The sequence below is a fragment of the Neodiprion fabricii genome, chromosome 4, assembly GCF_021155785.1.
Source record: "Neodiprion fabricii isolate iyNeoFabr1 chromosome 4, iyNeoFabr1.1, whole genome shotgun sequence".
Taxonomy (NCBI): domain Eukaryota; kingdom Metazoa; phylum Arthropoda; class Insecta; order Hymenoptera; family Diprionidae; genus Neodiprion; species Neodiprion fabricii.
The window spans coordinates 16,635,965-16,651,829 of record NC_060242.1 but is presented as its reverse complement, the minus strand read 5'-3'; the positions used below and the strand labels follow the sequence as shown (position 1 = coordinate 16,651,829).

The following is a 15,865-nucleotide window of genomic DNA, read 5'->3' as shown; positions in this document are numbered from 1 at the left end:
TAAGATTTGTATCAAATCTTAGCATCTTAGAAAATAATATCATTTGAGAATTATTAAAAAAGAATTGAACGATTTATTTTATTTAATGCAAGCTTGTGAGAAGTATCAGAGTTTCTCTCATTCTATGCTTTTTCCATTTCCCCATTCTTTTGTGAAGCTGATTATTTCCGCAAACATTCTTAGGACTATACGTTACACCTATATATACTTATGTGCAGTCGTAAAATGATAATTACAAATGTTACGTAACAGAATTCGTAATTATACATATACAAAGATATGCAAAAATGAATAACTTGCCTTCGTAGAGACATTCAATGATCTGATTAGCATAATTATGTAGAATTGCAAGATTAGTGCGATACATTCTTCAGTGTGGTTAAATATTTTCACACAGACTTCCACGTATTGTGAAATTTTAGGTTCACATCATGGAACAGATATATTTGATTAATTATGAGTTTCACCCTTGGTATATATCCTTAAATTGAGTTTCTTGGAGGACTGTTCATTTTTATAAAGTTCGGATAATTACGTCACGACGGAACTAGTCTAATCAATAAGTTACCAGATTAAGCACAATATGTATGCATGAATTTTTTGTTCAATTTTCAATACTGTTTAATGGCTTTTGTAACAGTAATTATGTAAGGCACATTCAATGATACGTCACGTTTCTTAACTTGGCTATCGTCAGATACTTAACATGCTAAGGAGAAACGAAATTTGCAGTACGGGTGTGTCTGCATCCTCCTGAATAACAAAGTACAACCAACAAATCGGCTTTTCCTACTTTTATGTGCCTCTATTACGTTCTACATAACAAGCAGCCTATACAGCGACTGATTAAAATGTCAACTACGTGGAACGGACAAGAGGCTCGACATAAGTTACAAAAGGTAAAAAAAAAATCCGCCGTGTATTAATTCCATTTGAAGTATAAAATAATTCCTACTCAAAATCGCCTGATCAATATTTCAACAGATTTGCATCATTACCGCACGGGCGAAATTTTTTCGAACAAGTTTTTTCAACAAGTAATAAATATCTGTTGTTGAAATTTGATCACTTTTCAAATATTGTTATTATCATTATTCCTTTCCTGCGTTAATACAAAGTAAGACGATACCGTGGGGGCCCTAGATTGATTTCATGAATGATTCAAGAAATCTATGCTGTCGTCGTGCAAGACGGTTCACTGAACATATGAGATTTGGTTATGTAACTTGGAAGGTGGGCTTGGCAGATCAATTACATCGGATCAACTCTCTGCGGTAGGATGTAGGTATATTTCGCGAGTACAAGGAGAAGAAAAGATGTTTAAATCTGTACTCACCCTTTGACGACATCGCTGATGGTAATAAATCTCCCGCAGCTTTTATTTGATCAAACTTCTCGATTAGTAACAGCCATCTGAAATAGGTAAAGGGAAAATGTGAATTTTTTCGTGACAATAATTGTAAACAAGAATAAAAGGATCATGATTGGTTGAAAAAAGATTTAATATTGAAATACGGAACAATCATTGCATTTTAATTAAAGAAAATTAAAGGCAAAGAAAAACAGAAGAGAGAAAAATAATGAAATATCTAGAGATGCTAGACATACGTTTGATTCCGAGTTTTTTGTCGTGGCCCAAAGCTTTACCTGTTATCAAGATTTTAAGAACTATGCGAGCATTTATTTGTCGTGCAGAAAACAATATTAATTCAACACGAGTAATAAAAGCTTAAAACTACAGCTACATTTTCCATTCTTGTTATTTGACATACTTTGCCTGTGGCACGTTGTGCTTCTTTTGTAGATCATGCCGCAATCTTTCGCCAACGTGTCTGTAAACATGTGCCACAGTGTTGAGCGCAGTTTCCCGAACTTTTTCAGTCGGATCGGACAGAAGTTTGACTATGTTTGAAATAACTCCGGATAGTGCCATTTCGTCAGCGCCATATCTGAAACGAATCAGAAGAAGATAGTTGTTAATTTCTGGTTCATTATAACTATGCAGAGATAAAAACCTACCTATATACTTGACAAATTCAACGCGCAAGTATTTTTTTCTCTAAGGTCATTAAACCAGCCATAATTCATTTTATCTTAATCTACACAAACGACTGACAACCGTGATAATTAGCTCAGAAGCATCGCTGATCGTTATCAGGACATTAGGGCTTTGAATAACCTGGTTGAATCTTTCGGCTATTTTAAATCTGATTCTTGTACGTTTTAGAAAACAATAACTTCTTACTCGTCTAACAACGTTGTCAGGAGAACCAGACCTTCTTCTCTCAATTTGGCATTTTTGTGAGTGAATGTTGGATGGAGTTTATCTAAAAGTTGTTGAGCCGTTAAACAGCCTCGATTTGTGAGCTTGAGGAGAAGAAGCGATGCTTTTTCTCTCGTTGTGTCTTTGCTGTCTCCTGCAAAGTAACAGAAAAATTTTCATGTATGTAATTTGTCTGAACATTAATATCCAAATGCAACCGAAACTTTGTTTGTCTATTTATTTGAGCTACTCTATGCCGCGGAAATTGATTCAGCAAAATACGGATTCTGCATTAACCGTCTGAAACCATAGCGAGTTTTCCTCTAAACCATTTAGCTTTGATTAGATTAGATTCTATTCATTCATTATCGATACATTCAGAGTGCGACAAGGAAATCGAAATACGGAAATTTGAGATTCTCAAACGTACTACAAAATATTTACGTTTTTTGTTTTAGAAATACATTTGCAACCAGAAGTTAGTAAACACTATCTTGTTTTTAATTTCTCGCTAGTAAAAAGGAAAAATGATGTATATCAACATAGTGATTAAATTCTTTTCTTATCGCTTACCCAATCTGTCGATTGTAGGCTGCATGATTGTTGATATATAAGGCTTAAAATCCGGGCCCATACGATCGGCAAGATAAGTGAGAGCGTCCAAACCATTTTGACAAACCTGGGGGAATGAAAAAACGTCTTGGAAAAATAATGTAAAATAAACGTATTTTGAATTATTATTCAGTTAGTAAAATGATTATACACCTAATTACTAAGCATGAATTTAATCACATGTGAGTATTTAAATATAACAAAAAAAAAAAGAATGAACGGAACCTTAATTGCCCAGCTTTAAGAGACAATTACTTTTACTTTATCTAATTAATTCTCGCGAAACAAGCATGTTTACTAGCTGTTTGTGGAAAAAATGAAGAAAAACAAGACAAACACGTGAATATGTTCGTTAAAAAATATTTGAGCAAAAAAGAAGAATAAAAATGTATGTGGAAAACGACAAGAGCCACTCCCTGATGATGTAATTGTTTGCATCTAGCACATGGAGTTGAGTTGGTGAAAGATGTGACGACCTTGTGAGAATTTTGTAAGTACGATTATAAAATATGCCAAAGAAGGATGAATTTGTAAATATTCTTGCCGAAAGGGAGATAATTTATAACAACATCTAAATTGCAAATCAAAATCTAATAATATCAAAATTTCACAAGGCAAGATCGATGATAATTTGATAGACAAAGGAAATTCAAAAGTAATAAGTCTACTTATGGGGATGATCAATAGCAGACAATTATGCTTAATGGCATAGACCGCTCAATTGTCAGCTTGAGTATTACAAGACCAGTCGAAATCTGAGCAGGAGCACAATGCTGCGTGGGGGAACGTTTAATGCATCAAATAAATGAGTACAATCTTGGTCAGCTAGAACTTGACGTGTGGGCGAGATTGTAGGAAAGAAGCCCATAGGCTATACTTTGATGAAGTTCGACGTCGTACTTAGTTTGCAAAAATCGTCAAACCACGTGGGAAGATCTCCGCAATACATGACATGTAATTAAATGAAAAAGCATAAAACAGAGGCGGCAAATTAGTATCTTTCTTCTTACAAGAATACCCATAAATGTTTTGATGATAAATTTTGGAGAATTTTTTATTTCGTGTTTAATTCCCCTCGCGGCTGTCCGACCCTAATAATAAATTGAAAGTTTGGGAATAATCAAAATGTGCAGGGGGAAAGGATGTGGTGGTGAAAAATAACGAAGGAAGATGCTGAATCCGAGAGGTGACACAGATAACAAAAATCAACGCTAAATATAGCAGTGAATGGTACATGTGGCAAGGCAACACAATACTACTACCTCTAGTCATGTTGGGTAAGGTGAATGCATGTGTGTCAAGATGTGTGAGAGATAGGAGATCATGATTCATGAATAATGTAAAACCTGTTCAATTTCATCTACCAGCCAGTGTCCAAGCGTGTGTGGGTTTTTATCCACCGACACAACTGCGAGCATCGTTTAGTAAGGACAACTCGCCGCCTTCTTATTGTTATAAAACGTCACAGGCGCTAGGACTCATTTTTCAATTTCGTGTACTCGGCACACATACTTTGCGATATGATGGCACGATTTATGGGCAATAGAATTGACCGCTGTTATTAATAAATTGTCACCTTGTTACCGTCGGTTACTGCACACGAACTTGAGGTCTAATTTTGACTACGATAACAATATTAAAACAAATGGGAAAGATTATCAGTTCACGATCGTTTTTCGCCTACGTTTATTTCTACAATTTCCAGTGGATCGTGTTAAAAAGATGTTCGAATAATATTGTTTTCGTAAATTTGGCTCAGACTGGGCTACTTCTTTTTCTAATGAAATTGTTTCTTCACTGATTCTGCGTAAATTGTTAGATCAGATTTTATTATTCAACTAATTAATTCACTAATTTTGGTGTTTAAAATTCATCGGTAATTGCTGATTAAGTATTAGAATATTGAAAAAACTCTGTAGTATTTTGATGATAAAATCTGTCACCCAAAACCTGGATTACATTCAATACCCAGTTTAAAGTGGACTGACCAAATTTGCCGTGGGATACTTTGACATACATGGTATGAAAGTTTTACCTGATCCACAGCCTGCAAACTTTTCTTTATTTTACCAGTCATGATTTATCTTGAAGGATCATTGAAGACTGTATTCTTTGTACGATATCGGGTGAGGAAAAATTAGTGAGGATTAAAAATTAAGGATGAAAAGCAGATGCTGAGGTATTAACGAATAGAATCACGCCCCTATTTTGGTCGACAACACATTTGACTCACCTTTGGATTTCCGTTGTGAAGCCAAGGCACGAGATTGTCTATGAAGAGTCCAATGTCCTGGCACTCGATGCTTTTATCATCGTCGCCGAGATACGTGATCAGCAAATTACCGACATTCAACTTCTTTTTAATATCCGTGGTAGACAGGAGTGGCATGAAGGCATCCATGTCTCTTGGATTGCCAGCCATTATTGCAAAGATTGTTTTTTCACCAGTTTACACAATTTTTTTAACTTGCACTACAACATTGTCATCAGATACACGCCAACGTGTTAACAAGTATCCTTTGTAAGCACGCACATCTCGCAACTAGACGCACACCATGGATTTCACTTTTTTTTTAGAAATTTCAAATTTACCTTTTTGTCGCTATTATTACAATATCACAGCTGTGCGAACATCCCTTCACTTCGTGTTGTTGTTTACTTCATCCTGTCACGGTCATGTGTATCTTTGCACTTGTTTCTTAATGAAACAACGCATCATCCTCCTGTAAAATATTACAAAATAATCAAAATTTGCCAATGATTCACTAATAAAGTACCGAAGCCATGGGCCAGTTAATTACTTTATAGATTTGATTATGTTTTTGCTTTATTTAGGAAAATTTTAACTCTGCATCGATATCAGGATCAGAAACATAATTAATTACGACTAATTCACAACCTAGGTGGTTAAATAATTAAGGCCGAATTTGCCGTACAGGTCACAGTTTAAACAACGGGTGTAACCCAGCTCAATAATAGACCGAATGTGTAAATATGCTGGTAGGAGAATTCTGCCAGAAGGAGTAAACGAAACGTGAATAGGAATGCATGCGAACGCGAGGTGATGATACGCGAGAGAAATATAATAATATCGTCGAGGTACATATAAGGTATGAATTTACGGCTAAAGTGACGTCGGTAAAAGACAATCTAGTCAAGTATTTGAATAGAACAGGAGCGAGAGAGCGAATAAGCGATAGAGAATATAAGAATTGACGAATCGAGCCTCACGATCAAGTTTGACGAAGGGCTAATTACCGGGTGTATTAAAAACGAGCTCAAACTCCGAGTAAAAGTGGAAAAAAAGCCACAAGAGAAAAACAAAATAAACACACAGTCACGCACGTACGCACGCATGCACACACACACACACACACACAAACACCCACACAGAGAGAAAAGCAGGGATACAACGAGAAAAAAGAAATTCGTCGCCGCACGAAAAAGACGGTGAGTAACCGTCACCAACCGTCACTGAAAAATGGAGCAAGGTATCGTGGAAGACGTTACGTAAAATATCCCGTCTAAAACTCGTACTTAGAACTGTTTACGGAGCGTGTTATCACGCAGAAAAGAGACTTACGTACCTTGGCTATCCCTCTTTCTATCCCGAACAGACTATTTAATATAAAGTTATTAACTTTTGCTGCACCACAGAGCTTCGTTGACCATAGCTTCGGCTTCAACTGTGAAACACCTCGCATCGTCCAACTACGGCGCTGGCGATTGCAGTGTTATCTCTGAGCGTCTGCGTGAACTAGGAATCGTGACGTCACCCCGACGATCGTAGCGCTATCCTAACGCGCCGAAGCGAACTAGGGACCTGACGTCACGCCGGGCGGTGGATCTTTAAAGTGTAAATCGATAGTTCATGTCTGGCGGCGACAAATTGACCGCTGCCGTCTGTTCCCGAAATGTCACTTGACATTCGATGCAAGAGTATATGAAAGAAGTTACATTCAGTGTTTTGGATCAACAAGTTCAATTTATGATGAAATAACCAGGCCATAGCTATTGACGTTCGAAATAACTCACCGTCTGCGCCTTTGAACGGAAACTGAATATATTCAACGAAGAGTTTGAAGGAGAGAACAAGAAAAAATATGGACTAGAGGAGAGGTTAAATGACATTATTTTGGATAGACTTGACAAAAGGAGAAGGGTTATTATACATGTACGAGCTAGTTACCTCCGTCAATTGATGATAATTTCGAGTGGAAAAAAAAGTGCAACTGTTACTCACATTTTGAGAAATTCCATCTATCGTCACATTTCCATCACACAACATGCACGACTCTGACTCTGATAACTATGAGGGAAGCGCTGTTCTGGGGATGTGCTGCAATGGAGCAGGGAGTGTTCACCTGGCGCGCTATAAGCCGAAGAACACACACGTAGTGATTAAAAAGTTTAACATGGACAATCGCAGTCACGAGGAATATGACCTCGTGGAACAGGAAATAATAATGACCAGGCAGCTTCAGCATCCAAATATCCTCCCCTATTTAGCCACCTTTGTCTCAGGACATAATATCTGCGTCGTATCGCCACTAATGGGCTACGGATCCTGCCACGATCTGATCGAGGAATATTTCAACGAAGGATTACCAGAGCTTGCGATTGCTTACATACTGAGGGACATTCTTCACGGACTGGAATATATTCACAAAAGAGGGTTCATCCATAGGTGAACTAACGAGAAACTGTCGGTAAACTAGTCACCTTGTCATTTGTTATGAGTTAAGTTATGTATTGTTACTTTCAGGGCAATCAAAGCCAGCCACATTCTCATCTCGACATCTGGTCAGGCTTGCTTGTCTGGTATGCGATACGCCTGCGAAATTGTCAGGCACGGCAAATGGCAGAGGACCATACATTCCTTTCCAAAATCGACCACTAACAATCTGAAGTGGCTGAGTCCCGAGCTACTTCAACAGGTTTGTAGTTTTTTCCGCTCTTCCAGGGGATTGGTGCTTCCGCCTTCAACGCAATATTGACTTTGGTGTTCTTTGCATTGTTTCAGGACCTCCATGGGTACAATGAGAAATCCGATACTTATAGCTTGGGCATGACGATATGTGAACTGGCCAATGGTGTTGTGCCATTTTGCGACACTCCTGCCACTCTAATGCTGACGGAAAAAGTGCGCGGAAGCGCTCCTCACATACTAGACCGCTCGACCATTCCCCCGAATACAATGGATACAGAAGATGACGAGAATGGTAAAATAATTTGTTATGTGCAGCTGCAAGCTTGTGTGACCACAGAATTTTTTCATCGTTTTGCAATATAGGTGAGAAAAAATTGGTATGCGACAACATTGTAGGTGATGGAAACGCGAGCACCAGTAGTTTGGAATCTGTTAGAACGCGTTTGCACAATATGTCTAGCAGAAAATTTTCGGAGCCTTTTCATGCTTTGACCGAATTATGCCTATTGAGAAATCCGTCAGATCGTCCTACAATGAGTCAGCTTGCAGTGCATCCATTTTTCAAGCAGTGCCGCAGAAACGACGAATCGTTGATCGAAATACTTCGCTGTGTTACTTCGATTAGTGAAAAGCACGCCCACTCCGCAGGTTAGATTCAAATGATCATCCAAACTTTGATGTGATTACACTCCTCTATTTCTTACATTGAACTTTTTCTTCCGCAGGTGATTATCTCGTCGCTCTATCTACGGAGCAGCTGGTTGATTTAGATCTGGAGACTTGTCAGTGGGACTTCTGAGCACGTGTCTATAATTATAAAAGTTTTATAACGCAATGTATATCTGTATATTGGGCATGAAAGAGTTACAAGTATTTGATATGATTTACAAGTGCGTCTTACGATTGGTTCGCTCGATTCATATTCTACTAATACCCAATAAATATACGCCGAAGTTCATGAAATACAGTCTAATTGTAAGTAACGCTAAGTCATAAATGATTGACGATTTATTGTGTATCTGTTTTTATTTAAAGTAAAGTTTTATCTATTTATCACAGGTAAACCTGTGTCATCATTTATCGAATGTTTATATCAAACTAGGTAGTTACATTAATTCTCATACGGGACATTTGTGATGTGTCTTATTTTCCTCATCACAATAGCCACTAACCTTCTAAATATAAATTCTATCTACCAAGATATTTAACTTTTTGAATACATGTTGTTGTCTTAAATATTTTATGAGCTAAACTATGGACGACATATTTTTTTCTGTTGTATCTACGACATAATTGAATTTTCCTATGTATATAGTTGTCTACTACTTATTTTGTTTTTCGGCTTCATTTATGACTCGCACTGAACGTTGAGTAAAACTGCCTGGACAGATGTAAATATATATTTCTCCGCCTCCTTTGAACCCTAATTGGTCACTCTTGAGTGAATTTCACACCTAACATTTCTCCAACTCCTCGTAGAGTCCCTGAGTCGTAGAAATGGGCCTCGTGGTGCCATTCCTCATGCGAAATAAGAGCCTTTTTTTCGACATTTTTGGCACTTTCTTTGACTTTGCCGATGTTCTACAATATTTAAACAATGAATTTTGATTAGGAAAATGAGAGAGCTTTTTTTGCGATCCTCAAACAATACCTAGATCGTTTTTTTAGAACTCATTTTAGAAGCAAAAAATCACTTGGGGTGAATTTCACCCAAAGTGACCGTTATTGGATTGTACTAAGGTGTGACCAACTAGGGTTAAGCAGTCGATGAAAGAAATCATTTTCAAACTTTGCAAGAAACAGAAGGCACTTCCAGATCGCATTTGCAACATGACTTATAACATCTGCACTGATTATTTTATCTCCGTCGTTATGAAGATATTATTTGCTGATATGTTACAAGTGCTTGTGAATAGTAAAAACTCCAAGTATTGTATTTTTGTATCAAACTGCACAAATAGTTTCCCGAAATTTTATTAAATATATCTGTTCAGCAGTTATAGGATAAAGATTTTATCCAAATGATGAAAAAAACGCTGCTTATTAAAAGTAATTATTCTTGCTCGAGAATTAGAATTAATTTTTTTATCACTAATATTTTTATACTTTTGTACAATATTTTTCTTACAAGAAATATAGAAATATCTAACAACTATATATTAATAACTGTGCGTTAAAGTCTTGTGCGCATATTTCAATAACGATTAGCACTTATCTAAAGTAAATTGTATATTTTTGGCATTTTTCTCTTTTTACTTTTCAAAGTTTTTTTCAAAAAATTCGAAAAACAGACGAGAAAAGAAAAGAAACAAAAATTCCACAAGATAAAAGACAAACTTGACAGTAACAAGTCTGAATTACCTATAGAAGACGGCTAAGAAAATATTTTTTTTCTTTCTGTTTTCTTTTACCTTCTAATTTCCACCCACTTCCGTAAACTTAAATAAAGCGTGTATGTATACCCATACTTACAAGTATAAATTAATACTATTGTTTAATACTGTAATCCATATTCACATGGTTCGATTGTAAATGTACTATAGTTTGAAACGAAATATAGAAATTTTTTGTATCCAGTCTGTATATATCCAACATTATCTGAGCAGAAATTTCCTATCACGTAATACCTAACGTATTTTGTATGTTCGTATCATTTGTGCATATGTTTACCAGTACAACACTTGGATATCTGACACTGTTTTGACACAGTTTTGATTGTTATTTAGCTATCAGTGGTCTATATAAAATGAACAGTAAATTTTCTTACCCGAAGATTATCATCAACAATGGCAACAAGACGCCCTGTTGAGTTTTGTCTATTTTCTTGTTTAGTTTTCATTACGAAAATCCTAATCAGCCTTGACATGATACTTGGCCTTGTTCTGAACATTTTTTCGAGCTGTATAAATAGAGTGTTTCATATGTTTCACTAAAAACGTGTAACCATTTGTCAGTTTATTGGCGGTCTGCATTGAACACAGTTTTCCATGGTGGGGAAAAGGTATCTTTCTACTTGTACGGTGGCAGCATCAATGTCTAATTCTCTCTTAATGTACTTCAGCGCGTTTTTTAAAACAATATCGGAGTCCGCGTTGTTACCTATATTTAAAAATAAAAGGGTGATCAATTATAGCAAGTTTAAGTAAAGATGATGAGGAGTAAGAAATTCATCAGAAAGAGTTAGATTTACTCACTAATGGCTAGGTGAACGGCGAGCGCGTATTTGTCCATCGTTAACGACCATATATGAAGATTATGAGCGTTTTGCACCCCTTCTATGCTGGATAAAGCTTTCAACACATCTGTGTAATCAAAATGATGAGGGAATCCTTCCATTAAGACATTTACACTGTCTCTCAACACAGGCACAGTAGTAAATAGCACAATCAATGCAAATACGCATGTACAAATAGGATCAGCTATTTTCGCGCTTGGCTGTGGATGGTGAAAAGACATGTGATTGATTAACAAAAAGTCGATTGATTTATTGATTGTTAATTGTTCCACGTGATGCGTGTTTGAAATCTTACGTATTGTTTGATTATAACGGCAGTAACGAAAACTCCGATACTTTGAATGAGGTCGCCTATAACGTGTATAACAGCTGCTCGCACGTTTATATTACCAGGAACATCTTTGTGAGTATGCGAGTGACTAGATCGTGAACCGCCATGACTATGACTATGCGGAACTTTAATACACATTCCGTGCAGGGTGAGTCCCATTCTGAAAACGCAACGAGGATAGATTTATCAACAACTCGAACACTGCGCGATAGCGGAGTTTTAAAAATCAATTTTTAGCTGCTCACATAATATTTATGATTATCCCAATCCCTGCTACAAGCATCATTGTGTCCGCCTTAATATTGAAATCACCGTTTACCAAGCGTAGTATAGAAATGTAAACGAATATTCCAGTCAATATCCATATTATTAAGACACTGAGCACGGCACCCAAAATTTCTGGAAGTAAACAAACGTCAATCGGTTCATTCATATTAAATCTAGTCATGGCTGAGACGGACTTACCGGCTCTGTAGAATCCGAATGATAATCTTTTGGTGGGCGCACGTTGTCCAATCCAAATGGAAAATAAACTCACTAAAAAACCTACAAAATCTGACAACAAATGTGCAGCATCAGTCATGATGGCTATGCTCCCCGCCAAATGACCTCCGATTATTTCCGCTAGCTGCAAACAGTAGAATTATCATTGTAATACCATGTTACGCAAAATTTCTTAAAAAATCCCAAGACACAACGCAATAGTCTAAGTCCAAAGTAATACATGCCATGAATATGAGACACATTATAGAAGCCGCGACCAATTGACGCCACGGACTAAAATCTTTCCGTCGAGAGATTTTTGTATGACAATGCTCTTGAATGTTGTAAATGTGACCGTTTTGGAGCGGAATATTTGAGTATCGATCCTGTAACAAGATATGAAGTTGCAATGATGTATAATTTCTAAAATTCACGACGTTCAGTTTTAGAAAATACAAAGCAGTCGAGTGGAATGAAATGCTCGTTTTTTACTCACCAGCGAAGGAGCTTCGGCATTATCGCAGGAATTGAGCGACAACCTCGTCTGAGGAAACATAATATTAGAAATAGCCGCATTGCCATTGAATTCTTCGGCATCGGCTCCGACCATTAAATCCTCCGTCCAATTTCGCAGTTTGCTTTCGTAACTGAGTATGCTGCTAGACGTTGACAACTTCCTGCATCTTGCGCAACTGTCATTAGCCACTAACAGGTTTTTCTCAGACTCATCACCGATGTAATCATCATTGATTTGATCATCACAGATATGAGACATTATTCCTTGCTTACAATTGGTCTCGTCTTTTCAAAAATGAGCCTTGACTAGCCGGTTTATACACAAGCTTTAAAAGCGTCACAACAACTTCTGCCAGGCATTTTAAAACTACGTGAGTAAATGTATTGTAAATACGTTAGGATTCTGTTGCTGCAGTGTCGAAATAATGGAAAATCTGACAATTAAATACCGGAACACCTGTCAAAATGATGTGTCCCAGTCATAGTATCGCAATGTATTGTTATTCTCGTCGTAATTATTAGTTAAAGTGATTATCGTTACTATTAACCGATGCAAAGCATTCATTTATTCAATAGCAAGACGTGATGGTTGTAATTAATTAAACCGGAAGAATATGTAAGTCGAAAATGGAGACGTGAGTAGGGACAGTTGGAAGATGTGAATTTGAAATCAAACTGGAAGCACGTCTGGTAAGAGGAGTACGTTAAATCAACGATCGTTCGTCATCGATTTGCATAGATTTTGCGCATAGCAATGCAACGCAATGTCTCAAGTCAGCCTGTGTGCTTACCTATACAATCACGCAAACAGCAGGATTAACAATTTCAACAACACAACTGCAGACGGCTCTTTCTTTTCAACTGGTAACAAATTTTTTATCTCACAGTAACGTCGATGTGGTGGCATTTTACGTACGTACGTACACAACACAAGTGTTTAATATAGATTAAAAGCAACTACAATCGTCCGTTTGACAAATTATTAACTCGGGTATCGTTCTAACGATAAGAAATTGAATTACGGCTATTTACGACTTATGAAAAAAAAAACTAGGATTATAATCACGACAGCTGATAAGTCCGATGCACGGTCTTATAGACAGGTCTGGGCACTCCAAGCCCCTACCTATACAACGCAGTGTGACCGTCTTGAAGTCTGTGTTTCTCAATTTGTGCACCAAAGACCGGAGCGCTACAATCTTCGAGGCCGGTGTATGCATACTAAGCTCTGTACGAAGTAGGCCTCTCCCTCACTAGCGCCAGCGGCGAAAATTCAGAACATCGGCTTCATTTACAAGCACGGTTTTACAGCCGGAGTGCCCAGACCTGTCTATAAGACCGTGGTCCGATGTCGAACTGACAACCCACAGAGAAGGTAATCTCCAACGGACATTAGCCTTGGCTGCCTTCCATAATTCTGCAATTCGTCGCGAGCCAATCGTATCGCAGGATACATCGGAAGTGGCCAATCAATGCTACAGGCATCTTTTCGGTCGGTAAGATACGTACCTAGTTTCACACACATTTCGCCGGATCAACGGAGCAACTGACGTAACGTACCGGTGCGGTAGGTAGCCGATATCAAAGGCGTCGATTGTGAGAGAGTTGAACTGGATGATATTCTTGATTGTTCACGTGTATGCGGTAAGAAATCATTTCGCAGATAGAAAGAGCTCAAAGCCCCGAGCATGATTAGTGAATTGTAAATAAAAAATCTAGAGAAAATACAAAGAAAACACCGCGCAATAATATATCTTCAAGTGGGGTAGATATGACGAATGAGTAGCGTATAATACGTGCATACATATCACGTACGCGTGTCGCACGTTAAGGTCATAAATGTTATGCAAGGGTGTAATTTTTCTCACAATATTATTTATTTAGTATCACGTTTCTTACATAACCCGATTAATCACAGAACGAACACTGCCTGCACATTCTAATGGTACAATTACACTTGCGGTAATCGACCCCAGATATTGTGAAAAATTAAAGTTGCAGTATAATTGTGATATCTCTCACTGCGGTAAAGTCAGATTTCCAGGGCTGAAATATAACCAAGAAATGAATGAATTATCTACAACTTCATGCGGAATTATCTCGTTATATCTGTGAATTCGTCGTGGTTGTTTCGATTTCTGCGAGAAATCCAGCTGTTTCACGATCCACCGAAAACCGGTATTTCTTGAATACGGCTTTTTATTGTACCTTCTACGTCAGACGAAAATCGCACCGACTCAACATAAAAAAAGAGTGCTAATATACTTCATTGACCAGAGGGTTTTCTGCAAGTAAAACATCCAAAGCAATATCTAATTACTATTCCGCAGAAGCTGATGCTGCTTACGTAAGAATCATATACCCAGCTATTTTTGCAGATGATGTGCATGCAGGTCACGTATGTCGTACGGTACACATACATGGATATTGTCCACTGGCCCACATGCACATGTAACATATTATTTTGTACCATAAATTTGCGGTACGCATTGCAAATTATAAGGTATTTACCTCAAGGCGCATCAGCTGTTTCCGGAAACAATTATTCGATTATAATCGGTAATAGGTATGTATACCCAAAATCCGGTGCACGCACATGATAAGCAAATATTATTATTTTCAGTATCTGGTTACGATAACACACAAGTGCACGTATACATAATTTTATTCAAGTTCGAATAATCCCCCGTTCTCCTTACTGCTCGTGGAGTTGATGATACAGTTCAAGGTCTCGGCGAACGAAACGGAAATTATTATCTTGTAAGTTTGGCGAGCGAATCAGTGCCGTATATTACGTGAAAGCACAGGAAATGATAACATGTTAATTAAACTTAATTTGCATTTCGTAGAGAGGGAAAACTACGGGTCGATTTTTACTTCAAAACCCAAAGACAGGGAATAAATTACCGTATAACGCCTTGAGCGGTATGGTAAAAGATCATGCGATGCGACACCGAATTTTTAATGACATTCACATGAGTTCGTTATTGGTCTGGTCTGATATTCTTGAATCGTGAGCTCCAGCACTTTTGTACAAAATATAATTACGTTTCCAAGTAAGGAATTCTCTTCGACGATAAAGTTGACTACATTATGTGCATATTCTTCTCGTGGATGTGAGGAGAAAAAACTAGACCCAAAGGAATAATCAGCATGTACATATATATATATATATACCTATATACATGTACAGTTTTCTCGAATATAATTTGTCTACGTTTACTCGGCCGTAACGTTGAATTATTAATATTTACATTTATTTCTGTGATTTGTCGTGTACGTCTAATATTAGTGTCATCGTATCACGGTGAATACAAGTTTTCGAAACTGTCTACGTATATTAGTGCGTCCGTTATTTTGATGACTTTGGAACTTATTCAATTCCCTCCCAACAATATATTATAAAAAAAAAATATCCCCTGTTGGTATAAAATTATTCGGATAATATTAACACGTACCGGGGGCGATAAAATTGAAAATTTAAGATATATTGAC

The 15,865-nt window shown here is 37.3% G+C and overlaps 3 protein-coding genes and 1 long non-coding RNA gene across 20 annotated transcripts in view; 2 read left to right on the top strand and 2 right to left on the bottom strand.

Moving 5' to 3' along the window:
• The window catches only part of LOC124180239 (CLIP-associating protein 1-A), a 28,227-nt gene extending 21,623 nt beyond the window's left edge, over nt 1–6,604 (bottom strand). For 11 of the 15 annotated variants that reach the window (XM_046565493.1, XM_046565497.1, XM_046565498.1 and 8 more), the window contains exons 1-6: nt 6,463–6,603; nt 5,109–5,598; nt 2,837–2,942; nt 2,246–2,417; nt 1,773–1,949; nt 1,337–1,413 (exon numbers count right to left, since the gene is read on the bottom strand). In XM_046565493.1, the coding sequence (XP_046421449.1) occupies nt 1,337–1,413; nt 1,773–1,949; nt 2,246–2,417; nt 2,837–2,942; nt 5,109–5,297 (721 nt within the window). In that variant the 5' untranslated portion in view covers nt 5,298–5,598; nt 6,463–6,603. Of the gene's footprint in view, nt 1–1,336; nt 1,414–1,772; nt 1,950–2,245; nt 2,418–2,836; nt 2,943–5,108; nt 5,599–5,774; nt 5,796–6,106; nt 6,128–6,462 lie in introns of those variants that run through there. The other 4 variants (XM_046565502.1, XM_046565503.1, XM_046565494.1 and 1 more) reach the window with 3 other exon arrangements.
• A 94-nt stretch (nt 6,605–6,698) lies between these two features.
• On the top strand, nt 6,699–9,479 carry LOC124180243 (STE20-related kinase adapter protein alpha). The gene is made up of 5 exons (XM_046565522.1): nt 6,699–7,562; nt 7,641–7,812; nt 7,899–8,097; nt 8,169–8,453; nt 8,531–9,479. Exons 1-5 carry the CDS (start codon nt 7,162–7,164, stop codon nt 8,602–8,604), a joined length of 1,131 nt encoding a protein of 376 aa, XP_046421478.1. The 5' UTR covers nt 6,699–7,161; the 3' UTR covers nt 8,605–9,479.
• On the bottom strand, nt 8,813–13,477 carry LOC124180242 (zinc transporter 2-like). Of its 3 annotated transcripts, none has more exons than XM_046565519.1 (8): nt 13,162–13,477; nt 12,351–12,827; nt 12,100–12,240; nt 11,837–11,999; nt 11,617–11,770; nt 11,336–11,531; nt 11,000–11,240; nt 8,813–10,904 (listed from the first exon to the last, which is right to left on the bottom strand). In XM_046565519.1, the coding sequence occupies exons 2-8, from the start codon at nt 12,627–12,629 to the stop codon at nt 10,756–10,758; spliced, it is 1,323 nt and encodes a 440-aa protein (XP_046421475.1). In that variant the 5' UTR covers nt 12,630–12,827; nt 13,162–13,477; the 3' UTR covers nt 8,813–10,755. The 3 variants fall into 3 exon arrangements, with proteins under 3 accessions (XP_046421475.1, XP_046421476.1, XP_046421477.1); XM_046565520.1 differs by having other exon boundaries at nt 12,351–12,737; XM_046565521.1 differs by having other exon boundaries at nt 12,351–12,719.
• A 728-nt stretch (nt 13,478–14,205) lies between these two features.
• LOC124180246 lies at nt 14,206–15,485 on the top strand. The gene is made up of 2 exons (XR_006870229.1): nt 14,206–14,936; nt 14,994–15,485. It is a non-coding gene; the product is annotated as an uncharacterized LOC124180246 (long non-coding RNA).
• The last annotated feature ends 380 nt before the right edge of the window (nt 15,486–15,865 follow it).

Bases quoted from the DNA above. Each gene is read 5' to 3' on its own strand.
- LOC124180243 (XM_046565522.1), top strand. From the start codon at position 7,162: ATGCACGACTCTGACTCTGATAACTATGAGGGAAGCGCTGTTCTGGGG. The intron at 7,813-7,898 runs GTTTGTAGTTTT...GCATTGTTTCAG, and splicing joins GTCCCGAGCTACTTCAACAG to GACCTCCATGGGTACAATGA. The intron at 8,454-8,530 runs GTTAGATTCAAA...TTTCTTCCGCAG, and splicing joins AAAGCACGCCCACTCCGCAG to GTGATTATCTCGTCGCTCTA.
- LOC124180242 (XM_046565519.1), bottom strand. From the start codon at position 12,629: ATGTCTCATATCTGTGATGATCAAATCAATGATGATTACATCGGTGAT. The intron at 11,771-11,836 runs GTAAGTCCGTCT...GTTTACTTCCAG, and splicing joins ATTCGGATTCTACAGAGCCG to AAATTTTGGGTGCCGTGCTC. The intron at 10,905-10,999 runs GTGAGTAAATCT...TTTTAAATATAG, and splicing joins CGCCGTTCACCTAGCCATTA to GTAACAACGCGGACTCCGAT.